General features: G+C 41.7%; 1 protein-coding gene across 10 annotated transcripts in view; it reads right to left on the reverse strand.

Moving 5' to 3' along the window:
• Positions 1-27,525, reverse strand: part of Ltbp1 (latent transforming growth factor beta binding protein 1) — a 395,722-nt gene that overhangs the window by 159,304 nt on the left and 208,893 nt on the right. For all 10 annotated transcript variants that reach the window (XM_063262385.1, XM_063262388.1, XM_063262387.1 and 7 more), the window contains 2 exons: positions 13,529-13,753; positions 11,793-12,067 (listed from right to left, as the gene is read on the reverse strand). In XM_063262385.1, the coding sequence (XP_063118455.1) occupies positions 11,793-12,067; positions 13,529-13,753 (500 nt within the window). The remainder of the gene's footprint in view (positions 1-11,792; positions 12,068-13,528; positions 13,754-27,525) is intronic.

The following is a 27,525-nucleotide window of genomic DNA, read 5'->3' on the forward strand; positions in this document are numbered from 1 at the left end:
TTCTCCTTTATATCTTTTCCAAAAAAAAAAAAAAAAAAAAAAAAAACAGAATCCAGGAATCCAGTTCTTTACTTTCTCTGCCTCTGTGATTTCAGAATTTTGACAGACAAGTCTTCCAGATTGTGATCTATGTATTGTTGGTCTTCCTGAACTGCTAAAAGAATAAATAAATTCTACTATGACTTATTCTTACATAATTCTCACTAAGCTTTCTTCTATAGAAAAGCAACATAAAATATAAACATAAATTGGAGTACTAGAGAGCAGTCAAATTTATTTCATTTTTATTATAAATTTTAGTTTGCATCCAAAATACCAGATTTGTTGCTACATTTGCATAAATGCTCATCACCTTAAATTTATTTTAAATTCTATTGACAGGGATATGGATTAAAAACAAGGAGCTTTGGTAGATGAAGAAAAATAATGATGGGCACAGAGTCATGCCTGCTGTTGCTATGGCAACCAGATCACCTACAGAGTGATTTTTATTTCTTTAACTATGCTGGACACCTCTCTACCTTAAACATCACATCGTTGCTTGGCAGTTCCCTTTTCGTCTCTATAGAAAGGAAGAAAGGTCATGTCAGGCCTCATAGAACTATGCAATATTTAACAAAGGCTTCCCATTTGGTTAAGTTTTCAGTTCTGGGTCCCACCTAAGTACACAAAACATAAAACTACTAATTACCTGTGGTTTGGACATAACTCAGTAGAAAAACTGAAGGTCACAAATAAAAGCAACAGGTTCATTTACATCCCTGGAGCAAGAACTAAGCTTGTGTTGTCCACTGCCCTTCCACATATGACGGGAGAAATCCCTGCCAACAGTCACTGGCTTCCCAACGTATCCCAGCCCCTAAACACTCTTCTATCTACCTGGCTGCCATTACAACCTACCATAAACTCAATGCCTTTGGGTGTATATATGTGGGTGTGCACCTGTGCACAGGTGTGTAGAGGCTAGAGGTCAACCTTGGTATTGTGTCTCAGGTGCTGCCCATCTTGTTTTGTGAGTCATGGTTTCTAAGTGGCCTGGAGCTCCCCAAGAAACCGAGGCTGGCTGCTCTACAAGTTCCAAGAGACTTCCTGTCTCTGAGATTACAACACCCCGCCACTATGCCTATCTCTTTTTGTTTGTGTGTTTATAAACAGATTCTGTGGACTGAACTCCTGTCTTCATACTCGCGTGGCACAAACCCTACCAACTGATCTATCTTCCCCAAATCAACGCATGGCTCTAACAACGGACATTCATTTCTCAGTTGTAGAGCTTGGAAGCCCAAAGCTGAGGAGCTAGCGTGGGCAATTCCTGTCTTGTAGGCAGCAGCTGTTTGCCTCTGTATCCCATCTCTTGATTGGGAGTCTACAGGAAGAGAGATAGAAGACAGGCCAAGTATTCTGGAATCCTTTCTTCTAATGATACTAATCATATCACGCCATGGTCCCACCCTTACGACTTTATTTAACCTCAACTGTCTCCTTTTAGCCTCTACTCCAATATAGTAAGATCAGAGGTTTCAACACATGAAATTGTGGCATGCACTGCCACCCACAGAATTGTCAGACAGGACTGTGTACCTGGCCGGTGAGTAGTGAGAAGTGGGATCAATATTCCTGAAAGCATCTCTCTTCCCGGCTATGGGGATCAAGTATTGTCATGGTTCAATTCTGTCAAAGATCAAGTATTGTGAGTAGTAGATCAATAGTATTTATTATAGGGATATCCAGGGAGTGTATAAGGTAGAGTGCTTTATTTTCCTCCAAGAACCAGTCCATGTAAAATGAAAGCACTTGCTAGGTTTGCTGTAGTCATGCACCCTGGCCCAACTAGAGCAGCATGGATAAAACTAGCAAGCATTCTTAGGTCCCCTTTATGCAGTTCATCCTAAGTGGCCTTGCCCTCGTGAAAAGCACAAGTGTAACAGCAAGAAGAGCACACAAATCAGCAACAGTCTGACTAGATTCCAGGGCAATCAGAGACGAAGAAAGGAAGGGCATTGAAGAAAACTCTGGAGGAAATGACCCTTGAGTCAGGATGGTTTTGGAGGCAACACAATAAGGTATTCACTGTAACTGATGTTTGTCTAGATCGTTCTGCCCATCTGCCTTGTACATGTACTGTATTGATAGTACCTATAATTTTAAAAAGAAGGAAAGATGTCAAAAGTGTCACAACAGAAGAACACAGAAGCCAGATGTCTCAAGAGGCTCCGTGGTTCAAAATGTGATGAAATAGGCCCAGGAAGTGGCCAGCTTAGTATAACTGAATGCAATGAATTAGCACATGCTAGTCCCCACCTCTGGGGTCCTTGAAAACCTACTTTCCTTTTCTCTCACGGTGTTTCAGAGATCAAATGTGGCCATGGCTGTGAATGTTCTCTATCAACTCTCAATTTTATAAAACTATACTGTTCCACTGAGAGGCTTGCCTGAAAGCGACAGAATGTGAAGACTGTGTTCTTAACTGTTGTCACAGCTTGCCCATTCTCATCAAGCCCTCTGCAAAAAGGTTATGCTGGAGTTATTTCTGTCTTATTCGAAATATCAGTTCACATTCTAGAATATTTTTCAGAACTAAAAATATGTTTAAAACAGTCTGAGTGCTGGAAAAACCTTGAAACTAGAGTTAACTTGGTCATTGCAAGTTTTCAGGGTCCTTAAGATAAAAAGTCATATGATGATCATCAGTAAAGACCAATCTTTCTCAATTCAGGAATGGTTTTCCCTTTAATTCAGGCAAGTCAGAACTATACGATAGCAGGCTTGGAGAGGTGGCTCAGTGGTTAAGGGTATATACGACTCCTGCAGAGGATGTGAATCCAGGTCCCAACACCCATGTCAGGGTATTCACACCACCTGTAACCTCAGCTTCTATAGATCCGATGACTTCTTCTAGCCTGTGAGGGTGCCTAGACTCATCTGCATCCCACACCCATATACACATAATTAAAATTAAAATAAACCTTAGATAAACGATGAAACGGCAGTAGCACCATGTACAGCCCCTGGACACAATCTTTTAGAAGCAAGTATTCAGCTTGCATATAAATAATTTGATACATAAAGGGAGGCAGAAGAAGGGGAAATGAAAGAGTAAGAAAAATGTGACACTATAGTTCGCATATCAGAAATGGTGGGGGAAGAGATGAAAAAAAATCTTATCATCTCTCAGAATACTTCATGGAACTGTTGCTTCTATTGCATACTCCAAACTATTCTTAGTAAGCCAGATGAGTCAACTTCAGTTTAGAAAATATTAATTTAATCAAATAGAATAGGGATAAGAAATGACTTTTAGCTCCTTAGAGCCAATACCAGTTATAAGTTTTTAAACATCCTTGCAGTGTATAGACTCTAAAACTCCATCAAGGCAAGCTATGTTCTCTTCAAACACACTCAGAACGTTTGCAGTATCAGAAGTGGCTTACCAAAAGCCCTAACTCTGGGTCATAATTATTTTCAATGTCTGATCCTGTGTGAAAACCAAGAGTCTACTAATTAGTAGGTTTATGGTTTTGGTGTGCCTTAAAGGTAAAATATGGAAGCTTGATGATATCCCATGTCATGGTAAAAATATTTTCATGGCCAATAAAATGGAAAAACAGCTGAGAAGAGAGTCAGGGAAAAACAGTGACTTGACGCAGGCCTGTTTCTGTGTGGACAGGTCAGGGAGAGTAAAGACTCCAGGTTGATGAGTTTGAGGCACTTGCCTGGAGGAAGACTGGATGTTAAGCTACAGGAAGTACCATGTCTGGGTCCCACCCATTCTGTGAAGCATGCTACCCCAATTCTGAGAATCTATATTTGACTCTCCCAATGTCTGAGCTCCACATTCCTCATCCAAGTAAAACTAGCAGTTCTCCTCGAGGCTGGCAGACACTCAGTGACACGGAGGTATGTTCTCTCTCACATGTGGTGTTCCCCCACCTCCTTTGGATCCTAGCCCTGTATTTTGCTGATCTTTCTCCGCTCCAGGCAAGAGGCCCCCATCACAGGCTGTCTGGCAGAAGTTTCTGGAACCAGACCAGCGAACATTTAAGAACTCCAGAACCTATCACTAAGATGTGCAAAACACCTTTAGCAAAACCTTCTGCTATTGACACAGGTAAAGTCTGGCAAAGACGGATACAGAGAGTGGCCATGTAAGAGACACTAGAGACATGAGACTTGCTAACACCTTATTAAGTATTTCTTGCGTTAGGACAAAGGAGCACTTGAGAAGGACACTGAAGAAAAACCCAGATGGCATAGGAAGTGGCTGGTGTTGATGACTTATTTAACCAGAAGAAGGCCAAATTTCTGTAAATGTGATCAGCATACCCCAGCTAGGAGCTCTGCTCAGGGAGAAAGGTAGCTCACTGGGAAATCCAGTTCTGCTTCCCAAACCTCTGGACAAGAAGCACCTGTAACACATGAAGGTCTTTGTGCTTTGACCCTCCTCACATCTCACAAACAACACCAGCCCTCAAGACACAGGACCTGTCTGAGTCAAGAGCAAGGAGAAAGCAGGCTACACATTCACTCTCTCCTTCGCTGAGCCAGGCAGCTAATGCTGTTACCTGCAGACAGGAGCACTGTCTAATTGAGAGGTCAAGGTTTTAGAAGGATTTATTGTTTTGAAAAAGTTTCACTGCATCTACTAATGTATTTGGGGGTGACATCTGCATGGGACATAGCATGAATGAGGGGATCACAGGACAACCTGTGGGAGTTATTTCTCTCCTTTCACCATGTGAATCCCAGGGCTCAAACTCAGGGACTCAGGCTTGGCAGCAAGCACCTTTACCCACCGAACCACTTCACCAGCCCCACATTTATTTATCCAATCTGTTTTGGCGGTTTCTGGGTTCCATTTAGGGAAATAGCCAGTGTAGAAGTGTTGAGATAATCCAGCACACTGTTGGGACACAGCTAAGGTTACAGTTTTAGCTCTAGCCTCACCCCATTAATCTACAAAGTCTAAAATATATAGAAACTAAAGAGCAGCTTTCTAAACAAAACTTAGTGTCTTAGCTCTGTTAACTGGGAAATAAATTATTTTCCCATTACTTTGGAAGCCTGCAGCCCATCTCCCTGTTTTCTGCCTCTGCCTCCCTTTCTTCGTCCCTCCCTCCCTCTTTTTTTTTTTACCTGACATGGGCTTTGCAGGCCTTACATCTACTTCCCCAGTCTTTCATTGGTCTCTGTTAGGCTTTTAAAGTAAAGCGTTCCTCAGAGTCTTGCATTCCTGGATACCTGCTGATGGGGCTATCTGAAGGAGTTGTGGAACCTTTTGGCCTTGGAACATAGTTAGCAAACTAGAGTACTAGTACGGACCTTGAAAGTTCCATCTCGGCCTGCCCCATACTCAAAGATGTGAGGATGCCCTGCCACGAACTCACGATCCCCAGGACTAAGGCAGTTCTAGCCACCATTCCTCCCCAACATTGAGGACTCTACTCCCTCAACATCAAACCTGAACCAAAATAAACTGTTCCACCATTCTACCGTTCCACCTTGGGATTGTTTGGGGGGGAGGGATGGGGTTGGGGGCTTGTTAGGTATCCAGTCATAGCAGGAACAAATGTCTCGAATACAGAATCTATGCAAATAAAGATAAGATGTTTTTCTTCACACACTTTCTAAATAGTACATTGAGCCAAGCAATTGTGATGCTTTCCACTTCCAGTGCAAGCTTTCTTGTTAATTTCTCAATAGTGTTTATTTTTCCTTAACACAAACGCAGAGTGGTCCTGCTTCCCTTTTACAACACCATGAGTGCGCATATGTGTTTCAGTGCTGAGCTTTTTTTGACCTTGAGGGCAAGTGCGCATATGTGTGTTTCAGCACTGAGTTTTTTTGGGTTTTTTTGTTTGTTTGTTTTGGTTTTTTTACCTTGATGGTAAGTGCGCATGTGTGTTTCAGCGCTGAGCTATTTGCCCTTGATGGTGTTGCACAAGAGACACCTATCTCCAATTAATGTTTTTTCTCCATTGGTTCTTTCTGTTTCCATTCTTCCTGCCCAGAAAGAACCACCAGCAGCAGCGTCTGGCACCTCTTAGAGACGATCAAACAGCTCTTGTGTCATTTAGACTCAATTTTGCCTCAGGACTTATTATTTATAAAATGGATAACAAACGAAAACAGATTTTTTTCCAATGTATGTTTATATCATGTACTGTTCCTTCCTTTTCGTTCTAATCTCCAGTAAAATGCTTGCTAGATACCTTTAACATCAAATTTGTAGCTTATGATTTGTTCTTAATCTTTATGGAAGTTTCTACAAGATCTGTGGTGTTAATCTCTGTAACTTTCCATGGCTGCAGTCTATGAAAGTGTGCTCGTGTGGTATTTTATTCTCTTTATCTATGTTGGAGAGCTATTAAAATGTTCTGTTTATATCTACTTTGGGTTTTCCAGTATTTCTGTACTTTCATAGCTAGTCGGGATGTTTATGTGTGGAATTTTCTGCTCTTTCAGCATTTGCAATGTGAAGGTCTTGGGACATTTTGCTTTGCCTTCTTTGTGACGCCTGTGTCTAATTACAGGCCGTGTTACTGCACTCAACAAAGAGACGGTGATCGCATGATTATGTAACCTGGCAATGACTAGGCCAGCACGGAAGCTGGACCCTGAACTCTATTGTTATGATTCTAAACACTTCACAATCGGGGCCTTTTCAAACTATCTGGCATTACTGGGTCACTGCAAAAGGCTTGTTTTCAAAAACTGGTCAATCAGTAAAACCCATTTAGAACAATTGCAATTGTAGACACCATGGAAGACCTCAATGTGGGTCACTATTAAGGGAACCGATTTGAAATAAAAGTCACCCTACACAATGAAAGGGATGCATAGATTTAACATCTCCGCTCTGCAGTAATAGATCTAACGGGGACTTTCATAAAACTAGGTCTCTCCTTGTAGATGAAAACTGGGTGGTGGAGTGTTCAAGTTTCAAACTCATGAAAACAAGTTTTCCTGCAAAAAAGTTAGTAATTGCAACCACTGGAGCTGTAACTCCAACTCACTCAGAGTGGGAACAAGCTGGCAATGCTTACCAATGTGTACGGAGTACAGCGGTTTACTCCCAGTTACATAGAAGCTTAAGTTAGTCAAGACTACGACTTGCTAATTACTTCAAGAAGTCTTCCCTCAAAGTCACCTTATATCTTCTCTATTTCTACTCTTTAAATGATTCTTGGGATGCCTACTGATCCTAACATAAGCAAATATTTTAGACCATGAAAAATTAAATAAATAACACTTTGTACAAAAGTTAAAATAAGGGCTCCTTCTCCATCTTGGCATGCTCTACAAAAGTGAAAATCGCTACAGAAATTTCCACTGTTATTTATTTCTCTCTCCTCTTTACCATAGCATCCAATGAAATGCCCTCCTCTGACATAAATATTCTGCCCAGAGATCTAGTCACTGATCATGAAACGTCTCCAACAATAACCCTTACATTTCACGGATAAATCCCCAAACTTTGACCCCTAGTCAAGAATACATCACTCCTGACACCAATAAAGGTTGGATTTATCCTTTAAAGTCCAGCCAGTTACCTTCCTTCAAGTCCTTCCTCCCATGGGGTAGCTACTGGATGACAAATGAGCATTGGCCAGGCTTCAAAGTGAAGGAGCTCAGAACAGGCCAGTACTCTACACTCATTTTCTTCGCAATATTCTATAATCAAGTCTTGATGATCCACCCCTCTACACTACATATCTTTATCTACAACCCTCCTCCTGTTGACCCTTGAGCACTTCACACTTGCTACAGGTCAACATCTTATGTCTGGAATCCTCATACCCAGCCCCAATCAAAAGATAAAACTGGCAAATACCATTTTCCAAAATTTTATTCAACGTATTAAAGCTACATTTCTCAAGTCCAGTCTAAAACAAAGTATTTTATTTGTAAGTCTAGGGAAATTTAGTTAGTTCCCCTTTCTTCTCATAAAAAAAAATTTCCAAACATGCTAGGTCATTCCAAGACTTATATGATGGTAATCTGCATGCTGAATTCTCAGAGTCAACAGCTACTAACATCTCTCCACATCTGTGCGTGGAGTACATTATGAGAGAAAATTATAGCTATTATGGTGCATCACTCTCAAAACTATTACCACTCAGCTCACAAGAACAAGAACATATTCCTGCCATAAACCCAACACTATCATCACACCCAGCTAATTAATAATTCCAAAGTAACATCTAATAGCCAGTTCAACGTTTCCATTTGTTTCTGAAACATTTTACATCTGGCGTTTTCTTTGTAATCTGATTTAGGTTCAGCAAGTGGGTAAAGTCGCTCATAGCCAACCTTAACACCTCGGGTTCTACTCCTGAGGAAGAGAGAACTAACTCCTTCAGGTTGACATCCAACCTCCACACATGTGGTGGTATGAGTGCTCCCTGCTCTACCACTACACGCACTTAAAACATTTGAGAGAAAACTAATTTAACCCCCATCTACTCTATGTCTCCTATGTCTCGTTCTAGAAAAATCATCCTTTGTTTGTATGGCATGAATATAAAAAGGCAATGCTGCCATACATTATGGATTTTTTTTTCTGTACCTATCTGATAATTTACCCTCAGTATTCCCTATCCTCTAGAGTTTAGTTGTGAAGGCTCAATTAGGCTCAGGCTGGACATTTTTGGAACAACATACCATGTGGTTGTATCACCCTTAACAATGCTGAACTTGGTTCTTGGTAACCATAGGCCTTCAAGATATGTTGACCTTATTAGTCATTTATGTTTCACTAAGACTCAGTTTTAAGGCCTTTAAAAGTATGCACACCAACGTTTACCGAATCCTAAGCCATTTGTTTCTCTGATCTCTTTAGATTCTCTCTACTCATCTAGTTCTTAAAATTTTGTTTTCCATCTGTTGAACCTCCTCTCGCTTTGCTCTGTAACTCTGGCTTCATAATACATTGCTCATTTTCCTTGACCAGTAAGATAGATCTGAAATTTTACTCTAGGAAACTTCCATGGGCTTAATTACACTTTATAAGTTTATTACCTAAATATTAGAACCTGCGCAGAAATATGGACTATTTCTGTCAAGATCGTTTTGTATATGACCTCTTGTGGCAACATACAGACCTAAGTGCTTATTTCTATCCATGTATGTTAAATCTTGATAACTTCAGCTACTGAGCATTCCCAATAAGCAAGGTGAAAGTGATGTAGAGTTGGTTTTTCTCCCTGTCCCTATTCCCTGTTCATTTAAAATCCACCGACACCTGTCTGTGTCTGTTTCTTTCCAACATCTTGGCAGGACACATCTATACACTATTGATTATTTTCCACTAATTATATGGGTCAATGTGAACTGCACTAGGTAATTAGGCAAACTTCACCTTCCGAGAGTATTTCTCACAAGCAAAAAGACAAATACATGCTAGGAATGTCTGATGAAATAGGTCTTATTTTGAAGCTACGTGTCGGTGACTACACATGCAAAATGAATTAAGAATTGAGATCACTGTCTGGACCATGCAGCTGAAAGTCAGAACAGGATCCAGATAAGGCAAGAGTATTCCACTGGGCTTGAATTATTTAGGCAACTCTATCAATCACTCATTTCAGTTCAATTGAATAGCCCAGTTTAGGCTTATAAGTAATTTGTTTTCATCTTTTCTAGTTAGCATCATCTGTCCGAAATTATAGGAGAATAACAAGTTTGTTATGTTTCGTTTTAAAAGCCTTTTTATCATCTCTGTTCCAACTTGGAAACTGGGGAGAAAGGTACTGGGCACACAGTTTTAAAAGGATCTGCTTTTTCCTTTCTCCATGACCGACCTAAGCTGGAATGACTGAACAATGCAAATGGCAGCAAACCTGCCTTCTCTCTCCAAGCCTCATCTGGGGCAAAACTATGACGTGTATAAAGTTTACCTTCAGCCACAGTGCTCCTATCTATCTGTACTCATCACTTCAAAGATAAAATTAAATGATGATGTTTCTTCTCTCCATTTGCTAATATGAGACTTTGCTGGAGGAATGAAAAGATATTTCAACGCCCTGTTGGAGTCAGCTACGTTCTCACTGTGACAAGATGCCTGAGAAAAATAACTTCTGAGAGGAGAGACGCAGTTGGCTCATGGCCACAGAGGTTGCAGAATATGGTGGGCTGATTTCATGCTTCTGGACCTACGGTAAAAATAGACCTTACCACCTCATGGTGGAAATGCACCCTTCCCATACCAAGCCGATGACCTACCTCTTCTAACCATGCACCACCTTCCATAGTTCTACCAATCCCCAATCTCTAGTCAGATTTTGACCTATCCATGGATTAAACCTTTATTCCAGAGCCCTCAAAGACACACCTGCAATACTACCATAAGAATGTCCTATGTATCATCCAACTGAATGAAGGACAATCAGGATTAGCTGCAAGCAGTAAACAATCAGATGTCCATGGATAGATAAATGTTCCATTTGGAAGACTGAGGGTCTCCCCCTGTTTTTGAGACGCTACATGGCATGAACATAAGCAACTCTTCTTACGCTGCTCATATCTAAGCCTAAACTGGACTATTCAGTTCTCCCTACCTTTAAAAGTTTGACTCAATCAGTACCCTCCCTCTACACTGATGTTTGCATCCTTCTGTGACATTTACAAAATGTGGCTCACACGTTTAATCTTAACGTAACTCACAAGCACTATACTCTTGCCTCCAATTTGCAGATAAGGAAGTTGGTCGTCTGCCACCCAATGCTGGGCCCCTGGCTCTAAACAAGATCTGTTTATTGACCATGGTGTCTTTCCATTCTGCAAGCTGCGACTCCATTCAGATCCACAAGCTAGCATTCAGTTCTTCTAGAAGGATGATGACAATCCTACAATAACTCAGTATCTAAAAGGGTTTGAGGGTTAGTTAAGTAGTGACTGGTTCTGCAGCATTTCTCCTTCTCCTTCTTAGGTTACCACCTCCCACACATTATTTTTTTGAATGAAGAACACATCTTCCTTACACTATTTTGGAGGGTATTTAAACCATAACCGAAAGACAAACAGAGGATTTCAGGACAAAGTGCATCATCATCACACAGCCCAAAGAAACAGCTCCAAGTGATTGGGGAACAGAAACCAAAGGCCCATGATTTCAGAGCGGGCGAGGAGGCACACAAAAGTGACTGGATGGAGGAATGGGAAGGAAGAAAATAATATAATTACATTTTAATTAAAATAATTTTAAATAAAAAATAATAAGGTCACCTTCACTATGCAGATTCGATGGAGAATTTGAAAGGGAATGATCTTTCTCTTACATCATGATATAAGCTAAATTTATGGTAAATCCAATGATATTTAAAATTCACATTAAATAATTTCCTTATTGCCATCTTAATTAAAACTTACAAGAAAGCAAAAGCTGATATTAATTATTGTTACATAGGAGATTGAAAATTCAACGATATTTACTAACATCTAAATTATCAAAAACACTATACAGGTATATAAAAGTATTTTCAAACATCTTTGTATAATGTATCTCCCACACCACATCTCATGCTTAGAATGTTTTACACACATATATATATGTTGTGATCATCTTGGATCTCCTCAGTTCTGTCATTCCTGCATAAGACCCTGCATGAGACTAGCATAGATGAAAAGCAAATGAGTAAGTAGGGCCGTGTTCCAATAAAACTTTATTTGTAAATTCACCATAGCTTGCCAGTCTCTTGTATAGAGATTTCTTTGTACTACCAGGTCTGAGTTCTTGATAAGATGATGCCCCATCTGTAAAACATTACCAAGACGCCCTGGACCACACTGCTCACCTGTGACCCAATGGTTTCCTGGAAGCATCGTCCAAGTTGTGTCTTAGCAGCCACGGGATACACATGCGGAATGACCTGCTGGTGGGAGTATGTGGAATGGACTGTCTGGGTCTTCTGGACGGGCAGCCCTTGGTAAGAGACTTGGGACTGGCCCGGTTGCACTTCTTTCACCCTCTGGCCCACTGGGCCATCAATTCTGGAAACCTGGTGTATCTGCACAGAAGCCTCAGGAGGATGCTTCACATGGATATTGACTATGTTGGGGGGAAATTTCACTACAAAGATCAGGAGGACAATTTGTTAATCATGAATAATTAATGGGAAAGTCAGGTTCTTAATACATGAAATGTATTTTATACAAACACACCTACCAATAGACTCCACACAGGATAACATACACAGAGGATCTTTTTGTGACACAGACATCAAAATTCTTGAGAATTTTGTACTCAAAATGACAAATTTATGCAGTTAAAAAAAATTAAACTGTGGACTGAGAACATGGTTTAGCTGCTAAAGGTGTCTGTCATGAAGTTTCATGACTTCAGTTTGGTCGCCAGGACACACATGAGTAGAAGGAGAGAACTGACTTCATAATTGTCCTCTGACCTCCATACATGCACTATGGTACACATACAAGTGCAACCACACACACAAACACACACACACACACACACACACACACACACACACATACCACCACCACCACCACCAAAAACAACAACAACAACAACACAAACGATTATATAATAAAAATTCTAAGTAAAACTACAATATGCAAACATTAAAGTATCTTAAAGTGATGTATTCAAAACCAAGAATGTTATTTTAACTAGGATCACAAAATTATAAAATCATGATACTCTTACCATAGGTGAGCCCACCTTACCGCATGATAAATGGTTCTAAGAGATTAGTTATTTGTGTGTATTTCATAAATTTCTTCAATAGAAACTTATATTGCATAATTTTAGGACTTAATTTTTTTCCATTAAAAGTAGAGATCCATTTTCACAAAGCATGCTTCTTTTATCTGTTTTATGTATCTCATATAGATACACCCTTGAACACTTTCTGGTGACACATTAATGTGCGTTTTTTATATGTGTAACAAGACTACCTTTCTGCCCCTTTCAAAGAAAACTTCAGGCAAAAAAAAATTCATCTTTTGACACAAACATTCAGGGTTTAAGGAGTAAGATCCAGTAACACTTCACTGACCCCCTTTTAAAGTCGTATATTTCTAAGGATGCCAGATTTGAAAGAATGAATTAGTCACAGGACGTTTGCGCTCCAAGTGACCTACTTTGTCTTCCCCTACAGATGGACAGACTGAAGCCCAGTGAAGCTAAGTGATTGCAGAGGACTCAAATCAAGTATCTGTCAACTACAGGATTCATTATCAGGTATGGTGTGGCCCATGGTTTATGGCTGCTGTCAGGGCCTGACCCTGACCTGGCTCCTTTTTTCTGTTTCTGACCTGGCACATCCACCACTCCCAGAGTGGTGCTAGGAGCCCCAGAGAAGCAGGCACTTCTTGTAGCTCTCTTATTTTCCAGATGCCGGGTCACTGTGGCCTAGACAGCCCTGCAGCCACATAGGTGGGCCCACCTCCCATCTCTATGGCCGTTTTTCAGGTCACAGATCCACAGACTCCCTTCTCTTTCAAACCCAGTCCTGGTTACCTGCAGAGACTTCTCTGTGGATAATGAGCAAGATGAGGATGGAAAGCTTACCTTTGACCCCTTGCTGGTTGGTCATGGTTAGAGGCAAGGTATGTGTGGAATGGATGACGTGACTCCCCAGTGCCTTGCCTGGCTGCTGGGCGTGCTGGTAGAGTTTAGGCATACTGGCACCAAGGACAGGGATCTGGCAAAGCTTTCCTGTGAAATTTGGAGGGCACTGACATTTGTCCCTTGAACTGCACTGGCCACCATTCATACATGGAAGATGGCAAATTACTGAAAAGGAAAAAGAGACAATGTGGAGAGCTGGTTAGTCTCCCAGAGGTTAAGTAACAATCAACAGGCAACCTTCTACCACACCCAAACACACATCCTATCATAGACACTCTGCTTCTTCTTGCATGAGCAAAAAAAAAAAAAAAAAAATCCCCTCGGCTTCATTTCTTTCTGGCTTTTATATTCATTTGCCAGAATTTTTTCCTTCACTTCCCCAAATAACTATAGGATACTTTAGGATGGGACACACTTTCCTATTCCTCTACCAAACACCATCTTCCTAAGGCCGCTAATGGTCTCTCTGTCATCGAGTCTGACAGGCAGAGATTCCTATCCCCTTGGTTACTATGACACCTTGCTCATCTACCCAATTCCCTTCTCCTTCCCTCTTCCATCTGCACATTCCTTGCAGAAGCTTTCCTTTGATTGTCCTTCAAACACTTCTGCATTCTGTGGTCTGGTTCTAAAATCTTCTTGACCAGCTCCACGCACTTTGCTATGATTTCATCGTGTCCTCAAGCACGGGATTCCTGCTAAAGCTTAATGCTGAACTTCAAACTGTCTACAACTGTGAATCTCCACGTACACATCCCATGCGTACCTGCCCACCTCCCAAACTCAAACCATCTACGGTTGTGATCATCTCCCTTCTAACAGCCCCAGACCCGTGGCCTTTCGCAAAATATGGCGGTGTCTCCCTCACCTCACTAATTCAACATCCATTCTAGAATTCCTTTCTTTCAATCATCCAGATCCCCATTGCTTCTGCAACCTTATCATTTTAGAGCTCATACGATCTCTTACAGCACAGCCAACTGAACTTTATTCAGAACTGACACACTTGTGATGGCGTCATCTGCCTGAAATACCTCCCAATCAGCTCCCTTCAGCAGACAGACTTTCTGCTTGTCTTTTAGACTCTATACCACCCTTGCCTCTCTGACTATTCAGTGTCGCCTCGCCTCTGCTTCCTCAGAAGCACAGTCACTACCCCTCTGGTCACTTCCTGATGACATGACAGTTGTCTATGTCTTTATATACCTCCCTCACTAGCATTCTGTGAGGTCAGAGAATCAGTCCTGTTTAATTTTACCCCTCCCACAGAGCTCAGAATAGAGCAGAATCAGGTCTGAAAACATAAAGAAAAAGGTAAACCTAAACACAAAGAAAGCATAGTAGATAAAGTTCTGTGCCTGCTGTTTTGTTAAATACTTTCCCAAGGTGTAAAGTAGGGTTAGATAGCCTTTACCCTTCGAGAACTTCACAGCCAGCCAGTGACATTAAATGATGCAGTGTAACTAAAACCACAAAGAAGGAATGACTATCAAATATGAATCAAATCCTTTGGAACTTCAGGAAAAAAAACTGAAAAAGCACTTCTCAAAAGACAGAACTGAGGCAAAATCTTTAGGACCGGGCAAAACTGAGAATGCAGACAGTACACTCGAGAGAGACTATCTGTGTGAAGGGAGAGGTAGCTCGTATGGGAGAGAGTGAGTCAAGGTATCTTGTTAAAACCCAGACTTTTTAAGGAACAGAAGGAATCAGGCAATAAGCTGGAACGTGAAGGCTTACATCAGACCAAGGAGTTATTAAAGACATGGTATGGGGTTTGGGTTTTGCTCTGTAATGGACAAGTTATCCTGAGGCTTGAAGGAGAGGATTAGCAAGGTTGCTAGCAGGTTCCAGGAAGGTTACTTTGCTGATGCGTTCTGAATTAGTTGGACAGAGAAGCGACAATTGCTGGGAGGCAGAGTGTGCAAACTCTCAGAATAACTGAGAGGCAAGTTGAAAGCAGGGCTCAGGGCGATGGCAGCGAGCATCAAAAAGGAATATGAGGTAACATACCGTGCAGAGAGGATCAGCAGGATGTGTACGTAACAGAGGAGGTGAAGGAGGAGAGAGAGCTGGAAACCACTACCCAGCCACAGTCCAGAAACTGTGTTCTAGCCCCGTGTTTCAGATCGAGCCAAACAACCAGGGTCTGGAGAACCCCTGAGCTTCCACTGGGATCACATCTATTCTGAGAAGGCTCGGGTGAAAGAGCTAACGACTCCACCAAAGCCAGTCACCTTGCAAATCCCAGTCCAATTCTAACTCTAATTCCAAAGTCCTGGTTTGGCTCTGCTGAGGAGCTCAATGGACTGGGTAACAGTAAAAAGACTCAGTCCCATACTTAAATATGCTGATGTGTAATGCAAATGTCCTATGAATAATTCATCACTGGAACACAGGCACTAGTTCCTTGCAACATGCAGGAATCATACTGACCACAGTACCTTCCACCACTACCTCAGATGTAAACTCTAATGCTGTCTCCATCCACCAACCACTTCAGTAATGGCAGGTAGGTATCACAACCAGTTAGCCACACCACTAATCCCACCACTCCTTTCAAGTTCTGCCGATGAGTGGGTACCACACATCTCTTAGCTGCAGCACAGACACCAAGGCATGTAGTTCTGCTGCCTCCTAAGTAAAGGAATGTCTAACCAATGTAGATAGATAATCTAAAGATGGCACAGACAGCAAGGAAGCAACAGTAGCCCTCGGGAAAACTGCGCAGTGCACATGCCAAACACGGTCCTACTTTGAATTTGCTTCCAAATGTACAGTTCCTCATGCTGTGGGGACTCCCAACCATAAAATTATTTTCATTGCTACTTCCTAACTGTAATTTTGCTACTGTTATGAATCATAATGTAAATATATGATATGTAGGATACCTGTACTTCAGCAACCGCTCTGAAAGAGTTAGTTGATCCTCCTTTCAATTTTTTGGAGCTGGGGATCGAACCCAGGGCCTTGCGCTTTCTACGCAAGCGCTCTACCACTGAGCTAAATCCCCAACCCAGTTGATCCTCCAAAGCAGTCAAGAGAGACTAATGGATCAGAGGACAGACTAGAGATTCTATGTCGTAAGTTACACAGTGAGAGAAAACTAAAACATGCTCAAACTACACGGTTCTTGACTAGTTTTCAATCAAAGAAATAAAACCTTTAAATTCTTCGTGTTTCCAACATTTTGAACTATAGACTAGTTTATTTAGAGAGAGAGAGAGAGAGAGAGAGAGAGAGAGAGAGAGAGAAACAAAACCAAATGAACATTACCTTAGTGTTTTGTTTTAGTTGCTTTATGTACTTAAGCCCTCCCCTTTGACGTTTTGACAAAAAACATTTCAAAGCTGTGCAGCTTGGGATTTTTCCATCTACTTAGCTGCAAAGTAAAGGCAGGTGTGGTGCATACCTTTAACCCCAGCACTTAGTGGGCGGAGGCAGGTGGAGTTCAAGAGCAACCTGGTCTACATCGCAAGTTCTAGCCCATCTAAAGGCTACATAGTGAGCCCCTTCGTAAGTAAGTAAGTAAGTTAGTAAGTAAGCAAGTAATATTGTTAGAAGATGTAAAGTAAGAATAACTGATAATCTACCTATACTGCCATAAATTCATAGAAATAACCATCTTTTTTTTAAAAAAAATTAGCCAGTTGATTTTTACTAGATATTTCTAGTAATGCTATTAGACTCTGAAGCCTGACATGGGCTTCGATCCTCTAAGTCCTTTTGCAACAGAGATGACTTCCCTACAATCGTCCTATATCTGTGCTAGTCTAAGAGAATAGAACAGTCATCCATGAACCTCAATGACCTTATGTCCCGGGTCATTGGGGAAATGGCTTCTGCCTGGCTTGTTTTAATCACTGAAAGGTCACTATTTATAACCACTCAGGAATGAGGAACAAGATATCTATTCTCTTGTTTCATTGCTTTCTAAAGTCTCAGTGACAGCATGGAAAGCCCCTTCAGCAACTCCAGATTGAGCTGTTTGCAATCCTGTCACACTGACATCACCTTTTATATATTACTAAAACCAAGGTACAGACCATAGGATTTAGCTATGAATAGTTTTTCTGTTTCAACGTTCATATCATTCTCTAAGCATCATGGCGAGATCTGTTATCTATATCACCAGTGTTCTAGAAAGCCTCCTCAGGACACAAAGAGAAACAGGAATGAGTTATCCTGCAGGTTAGCTTGAGAAGCCTGTGGTATGCCGGTATGCTGGTATGCTGGCTGTAACTCTGGTTACGGCCCATATATTTTGGAAAATCTAACTAGGAGGTATAACATAGAACACTGCCTTGAGGGGTGCCATAACCTTGTCGGAGTGATATTTTGCTGGTCACTGCCGTACGTAATTCACCGCATTGCATCATACAGTCACCAGAGAACTTTTGCAATAACAGGAATTGTGTGGACCATCATCCTGTTATTCCAGAAAGTGTAACTTCATGACAACGTCTCAAAGTATCTCATGATGCTACTATAAAAGGCCAAAAGGAGCCAAAGGATCCTGCTTGCAAGAACAAGTCAGAGGTTTTAAACATATCAAGTGTTTCAGATGCATTCCATCAGTTACTGTGCCCTGGAAAACGAGTCTCGGTACTCAGAAACTTGGGAGGACAGAATTTTCACATTCTACATTGCAAATTGGAACCTGATTTAAATAATAATTACTAAGGGTTTGGGTTCAAATATGAAGGAGGCATGTTCTAAAACTCAGGGCCATAATAATAGGCTCTCTCTTTCCAGTTATCCCAGTTGACTATAAAAATGCTTTAGCTGTTCATTCCTAAAAGGTGCTCTCACAGTATTCTGAGCCACCCTGCAGCCAATTCTGAAAACTAGGCCTGCCCGGGACTTTCTGAGGCAGCAGACAATTTCTTCTGGTGCCAAAGGTGGGACAGAGAAAACCCTCTGTCTGAGGAAGGCCTACGCCTACCGAGCACAGACCATGTACATGCACAGCACTGGGGAAGACCTACTTCAACTACTTCAGCTTCCCCACTGATCTCTGATTGGAAGAATAACGTTCTCTTGGAGGACCTCAGCTTGTTTCTCCATATCCTCTCTAAATGCCCCAAAGGCATCAACATTTTTAGAAAGCAAAAGTTTTATAACCTGATTTCTTCTCTGTTTTAGTCAAAAAAGTGGATTGATACTGTAGCTATGTAGAGACTTTAGATAATAACTATGTTATATAAGGATTGACAACCCAGTTATGGATGTAGCTCCATGGGAGAACACGTGGGTAGCAATGGCAATGCCCGGAATTACTTTCCCAACACTACAAACGCACACAATCAATCTCTCTCTCTCTCTTCCTCCCTCCCCTCCTCCCTCCCCCCCTCCTCTCTCTCCTTTTCTTTTTTGGGCTACCTATGGATCCTAAGAAACTAAACAAGACACCAATGTGTTTCCCATTTAAGTTAGTACGCTTCACGGTCAGAAGAACTAATGGAGCTGAGAGTCGAGGGCATGCCTTGATGGTTGCCTTCATCTGAATTCAGAACAGAGGCCCTGAGGAGGCCTCCTCCTATAGATGATCAAGGACAGTAGTGTGCAACTGGCTTATCCTGCTGGAACATAGAGCCACAGTTTGCTTGAAAATTGCCTACTCGGAGCTCTTAATTATCTGCCTGCTTCTACTGACTAAGACACTCCATCTAAAGAAAATAGGAGAGGGGGTGATCTGGCCCAGCCTGTCCAAGGAGGTGAAAGGAAAGCTAAATAAAAAAAAAAGAATCCAGTATCATGAAAAGTCCCTCACGGAGTGTTTACAGGCCAATAGCATGAGCTGAAGTCTTGTGGTGGGAGCGCTTAGAAAAGTCCTGAGCCCGGGAGGAGGTAGAAAAAGAGGAAATGCCAAAGTCTGCTGAAGAGAGAGACAAGGGCTTCTGTCATCAAGGATGTGAGGCAAACTGTACAAGCAGAAGTAAACTATAAATTAAACTATAAATTAAAACTGAGCACCAGAGGAAAGAAAGCCATAGGAGACCAAACCAAGGAAAATCACGAACAAGATTAAGTAAGCTAGAGGAGGCTGGGGGTCCTGTGCCCACATCCCATGCATAATGGGGCTTGGCCTTGAGCCCCTGAGCCTCATTTTATATATATATGTGTGTGTGTGTGTGTGTGTGTGTGTGTGTACAGATCCCGTGTATATAGTGGCCAGAGGATATCCTTAAGTGTTATTAATCCTTGGGCACCATCCACTTTATTTTATTTTACTTTTTATTTTATTTTCTTATAGTCTTTCACTGGCCTGGAACTCACTCATCAAGTAGGCTAATCTGGTTGGCTGAAAAGACACAGGGAACAGCCCATGTCTGCCTCTTTGATGCTGGAGTTACAAGGGCACACCCCCACCCCACTTTTTTTTTACATGGTTTGGGGATCAAACTTAAGTCCTTGTGCTTACATGACAAGTACTTTTCTGACTTGCCATCTCCCCAGCTCCTTTCCTCAAACGTCTAAATAAATACTTTGGGCAGGAGAGTTAAGTTAAATTTCCGGAAATTTAAAGCCCATCAACCATATAATCATTCTAAAGGCAGGGGGACAGGTTCATTACATGAAATAGGATGTTAATATATTCCATAGGACATGATAAAGGGAGAAGACAGTTCCAAAGAGATTCTCAGACAAAGGAAAACACAGCAATGGATGTCAAGCCTGTACCACATGCACCTTCCTTTTGTAGAGCACAGAAGCATTTACTACACACCAGATGTGAAAATACAGACATAATTTCATTGTTTAGAGATTTAAAAAACTATTTTGCACTTTACAAGGACTAAGGAACTTCACAGATATGTATTGTAATCAGTTGGCTTAAAACTCTAAGCAGAGAGGTAACTTTTTACAGCAAGTAAAGTCATACTGGAGGCTCAAGTCATGCTGTTCTGCCTGCAAAATTGTGAGAGGAAGAGATCAGCAACGTAAGGTTCTTCTATAGACTCATTTGCAGCACCTCCACCCACAGCATCCCACCCACAGCACCCACATTAAACATTAAAGATGGATTTACATCATTGGTGCAGTTCACAGAGCACATTTTTTATTTATCCCCTTTCACACCTCAGGTGGCCACTTTCATTCCCTCTCCACCAATCAGATACCCAGACGGAGAGGACCCTGCACCCAGGGTAAGGTGAATATGGACTTTAACAAGAACAAAATATCAATGAGTACAAACAAGAATTCCATCAATACTGCTCATTTTTCATGCTGGTGGGCATTACTCAAGGCTTCTGTGCTGCGTTCTGTTTCTACTCAGAAGACAGGAAGTGCCATCCTACACACCAAAGCTCCCAGTTTGGGAAGGGACCATCCATCACCTCAACTTTATTTATGATTCTCTCTTCATTTATCATCAACCTCGCCAGCACTGCGAGATCTCTCACTTCATCTGAGTTTATGTTTTGCATACCCTGAGGAACTCGGTGATGAATCTGAACCTCAAATTCTACTTCACAGTCTTCATTCCAGATAGTGCCACAGTGGTGGCGCCTACTACGTTCCAAATCTCAAGTCTTTTTTTTTCAAATCCTTATTTGTAGTCATACTGGCAAACTGTATAAGACGGTAAGCACCTTGGATCCCAGATACCCTAGGCTAGGGACATCCCTTGTCAACAGTCTTAACAGACCAAGGCAAATGATCTCTCCTCAAGGATTGTCATGTCTCCATCTGCAAAATGGGATGCCAGGTGGTGTGATGTCACAGTCGTCCTCATTCTTGAAATTCTGGTTCTCAGAACTCCAACCAGATCAGTAAATGAAGCAAGATACAAATGTCTCTATCTCATCGAATCTGACACGGGGACACTGTACATCCTTCTAAATGCTATCCCATTACAAGGGGCTGAATCTCATCTGTTAAGTGGTGAATGCTGACTGGAGCCCACGTTTCACTCCTTAGAGGAAGGACATGCGTATATCAAACTGAAAAAACAAGGACAACCTGCCCCCTAATGAGTGAGAGATTTCAGAAAGGCACTCTTGGACCTTGCCTTTGCAGGCCAACTTAGCAGGGTAAGGCTGTACCTATCCAAAGGGGTATGTTGCCATTCCGTCACAGCAGCCTGGCATTTTCTGTAAGATATTTGCAAACAGCTTTCTCAGAAACCCAGGAACACCACTCAGCCAAGGATATCTACAGTAATATTAAGGAGAAGCTTCAACCCTTTTAAAATCTGTTTGCCACTGTGATCTCCAAACAAATGAAGTTTGCAGATCTTTGCAAATAAAGAGCTCTTCTTGAGATTTATTATTCCTGAGGCTCAGGAAAGCAGTTGAGATGAACCTAGATTTAGAATATTTAAATACTTTCAGAGTCAAAAATCTCAACAAACATACCTAACTTAATGGCCCAGCATTGCAGTAAAACCCTTTGATATCAACGTCAAGGCAAATCCCTGTAGATCTTAAATTTGGGGATACATATGGACCCAGAAAACAAAAATATTCATCAGAGAAGAGAGGAAGATGTTACATCATAAAAGACTCTGGAGGCAGCTGCAGCTGTGGGCGAGGTGTCTAATATCATTTCTGCATCATTTATCAACCTGCCTCCTACTCTGAGTATGTGGCCCCTGTTTCCCACATTGTCACTTGAACGTGCAGGGGAGACGTCACAATGCTTCCTGGCACATAGGAACCAAGAAAATACTGATTGGCAAACGCTAATTAGCAAATACCAATAAGCATTCTCATTAAGACTCTCTTGGGGTGCTAAGTGAAAAAAAAATGCATTTTGTATGTAGCTGTGCCTCTTAATGGTCCTCTCTTACTAGCTGCTATGTCTGGAGCTTTGTTCTCTCCAAAACTCATACCAAAATTTAATCTCCCAAGTGATGTTAGAGGTGTTTAGAGATGGGTCCTTGAGAGATGTTGGGCAGTTTCTACAGGATAAAAGGCTCCCTCCACAGGGAAGGCGGGGGGTGGGGTCCTTGCAATTTGGGATGGAAAACAAAATATTGCTGGATACATCTCAGAATCCTCTTCCCGGCTTCATAGAAGGAGTTAACAGTAACTGGGGAAGGGATTCTGACCGGTAGAGCTGCATGGACAGCATTTCTGGCCTGGTGAGCTGCCTCTGAACTGTGCAGAAGGCCAAGGCTGTTGCTTTTAGGAGTTGTCACCCAGGCTGGGGTCTTTAGTGATGTGGTTACTTTTCCTGAGTCACCCCTGCTCCTTAAGTAACCCCTAATACTCATGTCAGTGATCTGAACTAGAACTCATTGGTTCACCAAGTTGGACTTTGGTGTAATTGCTCTTTTGGTCTGCCATGGGTTCCCTCTGGGGGATGCATAGTTATGTCGATTCATAGGTGAGTGTGTCCATACGTGCATACATGAGTGCTTTTTCCCAGGAAAAATCTGTCACTCAATAGGAGACAACTAAGGTTAGAGGACATCAGGAGGATGTGAGGGTCAGGACTCTTTTAGTGGCTTTATAAAAGAGAAAGAGAGTTCTAAGTTAGCAAGCTCTGTGCTGCCTCAGGACCACAGCAAGTCGCCACAAGAAAGAAAGCCCTCACCAGAAGCCAACCAGAAGCAATGTCATGCTCTTCGCCTTCCAAAACCAAGAACTAAACAAATCTATTTTCTTTTTAAACTACCCCAAGTACAATATTCAGTTACAGCACCAGAAAATGCACTGAGGTATCCGCACGCACTAGGAAGAACAAACATTTTTTCAAGTGAGCCCTTATAGTGCCTGGTTTCCACTGAAGCACAATAGTGAGAGTCAAGAACAACGTAGCGAGGAATGAATCCCTTGCTGTAAAGTGGGCAGGCACCATTGCCATGGCTACAGAAGGCACCTTTGTGTATTATTGGTCCCTTGCCGTCCCCTTGAGTTCTGCTGAAGTGAGACAGGAAAGCTAGAAACCCCACAAGGTTTTTCACTTAATGAATGTTTATTGTCTGTCTACCATGAGTCAAACAGTGTTCTAACACTTGGCAAAGTCAGCAGACAGAAGTAGACAAAGCTCTCAGCCCTCTGGCACTTACTGTCTTCCATCTTCAAGATATTCTAAGGAGCTGAGCTGCTCTGGGGCCCCAAAGTCAAAAAGCCAGACAGGCATGAAGAACAACTTTCGCCAAATACTCACCCCCGGCACTTCATGGAGCATGAGAGACTCAAGAGGGACACACGCAGTGTTCTGGGGAAGGACTTCTTTGGGGGAAACGTTGGACCTGGGAAAGTCTAAGCAGAAGATCTGGGTGGGTGCATGTGTGAATATGGTTCACCAGCACTCACTAGAAGATGAGGAACAGCCATTAGGAACCTCAGAATACTTTCAGGCTGTGTAGAGGGGCCGAAGCTAAGGAAGGGCTAAGGCATAATTTGTTTGGACAATTTTCACTATAGCATCCATAACTCACAACCTAGTATCAATTAGAGAGACGTGCAAGCGAGGGTGATAATGCATACAGTGTGTGTTTGCATCACTACCTATTCATCACTACATATACATACTATATATTCTTTATACTGGTCATTGTTACATATTTCTACACATTCTTGAGAATCTGTATTTTAGCAGCTATATAAGAGTCCAAGCAGACAAAATATAGGTTATATAACTGTTCCTTTATTACTTGTTTAGTATACATGCATTTTCTTTTTAACTATTACAGAGAAAGTTTCAGGGAGCATCCTCAAGAATATCTTATTCTTAGGAATTATAACTTCGTGCACTCAAATAATGTTTGTGAGTTGCCTAGTATACCCTAAGTGACACAGGGAACAAGCAAACAGTCAGGACTCTGTTAGTGTAATATAACTGCCTCAGCACTGGAGAGAACACAGAGTACACACGTGAGCCTGGAACCAGACCTCTTCCCAGAGGTTGAATCCTTAATAATGACCGGATCTTAAGCATGTGGTTTAACACTTGTCTGTCCCATGTATTCACCTGTAAAGCAATAATAGTCGTATGCAGTTCATATAGCTGTCACACGGCTTGAATGGATTGATACCTATTGAAAGTATGTATAACTCAGCCCACCAGACAGTCTGCCAAGATAAGCTATTATCATTGACTTCATGGCTATTATGGAAGGTGCGGTGGAAATACAGGAAATGGGGAAACCAAGGCAGCACACTGGCAAGGAAAGAATATACAGAACCTACGACTAGCTGAACCACATAACATGTAGCCCACAGTTCCATCCACCAGCCTTTTGGGAATCTACTGTAGGGCTATGAAATTGTTGGGGAATCAGTTGGTGAGCTCCACAAAGGGGGTACCAATAGCATCAACAGCAGTGCATTTTCAAATAGAATTCACATTTAGCTCAAAGGACAAGAAATATTGAGACATTTCTCACTACATGCCAGAAATGGCTTTGACCTCTCCACCCACCTGCTTCTGCCTCCTGAGTACTAGGACCACAGGTGAACTCTTAGGAAAGCCAGGCCTCATCCAGTCTGCTTAGCATGGTTGTCTTCTCTGAGATTATTTCCACAATGGTTTGCATGGATAGAAGTAATTAAGATTTTATTTATTCTATTGATAAAAATATCCTTCTCAGTCTAGTTCATTTTGGTGTACTTTGGCACACAATTTTACTTTATTTGTTGTTTTTACACAAATAACGTTATATGTGCTTTTTTTTTCTACATCTTATTGTTTAATCCTTAAAAACCTATCACTCCTCCACTCCTCTAAGCACCTGATGTCATCTACTTCATCCTAACACTAATTTTTCATCTTTCTTGTTTAATTTATTTAACTTATTCCATCTAAAGGCTTTATCCTGTATATATATACATATACATATGTATATATATGTTATAGTCCATATATATATGGACTATAACTATTTCTGCTGCAAACCGTCCTCTAACTATCATGATATTGGTTATTAAATAAAACTTCCTCTCTCATGTTTTAAAGATAAGGGCCTTGGATAGAAAGCTTCCAAGGACAGATGAAAACATAACAGAGTAGAAAAGAGAAAACTTGGCAGCTCCAGGTGAAGTCAGGAATGGGCAACCCGAGGGAAAAAAATGCAGAATTTTAAAAAAAATCACAGAGACCTACTCAGACGAATACAAGAGCAGAGCAGCATTCCCCAAGGGACATGAAAGGAGAAACACACTGGGTCGTAAAACGAAATGGGGTCTATAAAATTCACTCTGAAAGCCAAAAGGAATAAATTCTGGGTGGACAATGTTTGGGAACCACTACTATAAACAAAACTCGGCATGGCTGTCTGCAGTTCTCTCTTCCCACCCTGCATGGCCTGTTACTTTCCCAGGCCCCCACTTCACTGTCTGCCACACTGGAGACATTTTCCTCCTCCGCCCTTTCTTTCCACAGCTTTGATTATACCGTACAGACCAAGGGCTAGCTAGAGGCTGTCTACACTTTTCAGAAGCAAAATGGGCTGAAAAATCAAACGAGAAGTCTCTTTTGTTATTATTTAGATATTGGCTACAACTTCAATTAGTAATGAACAGTTTTAGAGCTAGAGAGATGGCTCAGTGGTTAAGAGCACAGGCTGCTCTTCCAGAGGATCTGGATTTGATTCCCAACACCAATATGGTAGCTCACAACCATCTGTAACTCCAGTTCCTAGGGATCCAACTCCCTCGTCTGGCCTCTGAGGGTACTGTATGCCTATGGTGCACAGACATACATGCAGGCAAAAAGCCTACATATATAAAATAGTAAAACTTAAATAAATAACATGTATGTCTTCACAAAAGAAATTCAAGTCACAGGTAAAAAAGAAGGGCTGTTCATAAATATAAAACATTAACAATTTTCAGGACTACATCATCGGTTGCATTTTCCTCAGTCTGTTGGATTGAAAGAACATTAAAATCCTGGTTGTTTATTGTCCTGGTTTCATTTCATTGCTCCCTTGAAGTGAGAAGGGATTTCTTTGGCTTATAATTCCAAGTCAAATCCCTCCGTGCCGGGAAGTCAAGGGAGCAATATCCACAGTCAAACACGGAGATGAACAAATGAACGCAGGCTACTGTCCAGTTAATCTTTTCTACTCTTACACGGTCCAGAACCCCAGTCCAGAAAATGGTGCCACCCACAGTGGGCCAGACCTTCCCTTATCAATCAATACCATCTAAACAGTCCCCATACTGCCAACAGGATCTAGATAATCCGTCATCAAGAAGGTCTTCTCCAGTGACACCAGACCGTGTCAATTTCACAGTTAAAACTTAGCATCCTCTTTCCTGGCACCCGTCTATGTAGTAACTAAGCACAAAGATTGATGAAAATGTCCAGCGGGCTGAAAGAGGATCTAGAGACACAGCCAACTCATGACAGTGAAGGAGTTCCCAAATGGTTCCTAATCGGCTCAATCCTAAGATACAGGCATCTGTATGAAACACCACCAAGCACACCCATTTCCTTGTTTATTTAACATTCTCTCCAACCACCACCAGAAGAGCTGTTGCCCCCGCCTCATGGCAGAAGTGCCCATCCTAATCAAGTTCTTCCTGCCCATTTTTATTTCCTGCTGCTCCTACCATGTTCTGTTTAATCCTAGTAATCCTACACTTTTCTCCTGAGCCACACACATAGGATGCTAGACATGCTCTTTCCACTTTCTCTTTAACCTAATCCTCTACATCAGCATCCTCAATAAAGCATGGGCTTTTTTGGTCTTTTTTGACTGTCAGGGCAGAGCTGGCATTTACCATAGTCCTAGATCATCATGGAGTTGTCTGCAATTCCCAGAGTCCACAGTCTAACTATCTGAGGAGATGTCATTCTCCTCCAAATGATCCTGATGCCAAGAGCATAAGAGACGGTCTCTGGGACTAGACACTTGCTGGGGCTTATCGCTAGAGGTAGCAAAATGCTTCGTACATGGTAGATGTCTCACAAGTGGATAAATGAGGGTTTTGCTATACATGCTTTTTTTTTCATCGGAAAACCTTCTGAATGGA

The sequence above is a fragment of the Rattus norvegicus genome, chromosome 6, assembly GCF_036323735.1.
Source record: "Rattus norvegicus strain BN/NHsdMcwi chromosome 6, GRCr8, whole genome shotgun sequence".
NCBI classification, from domain to species: Eukaryota; Metazoa; Chordata; class Mammalia; order Rodentia; family Muridae; genus Rattus; species Rattus norvegicus.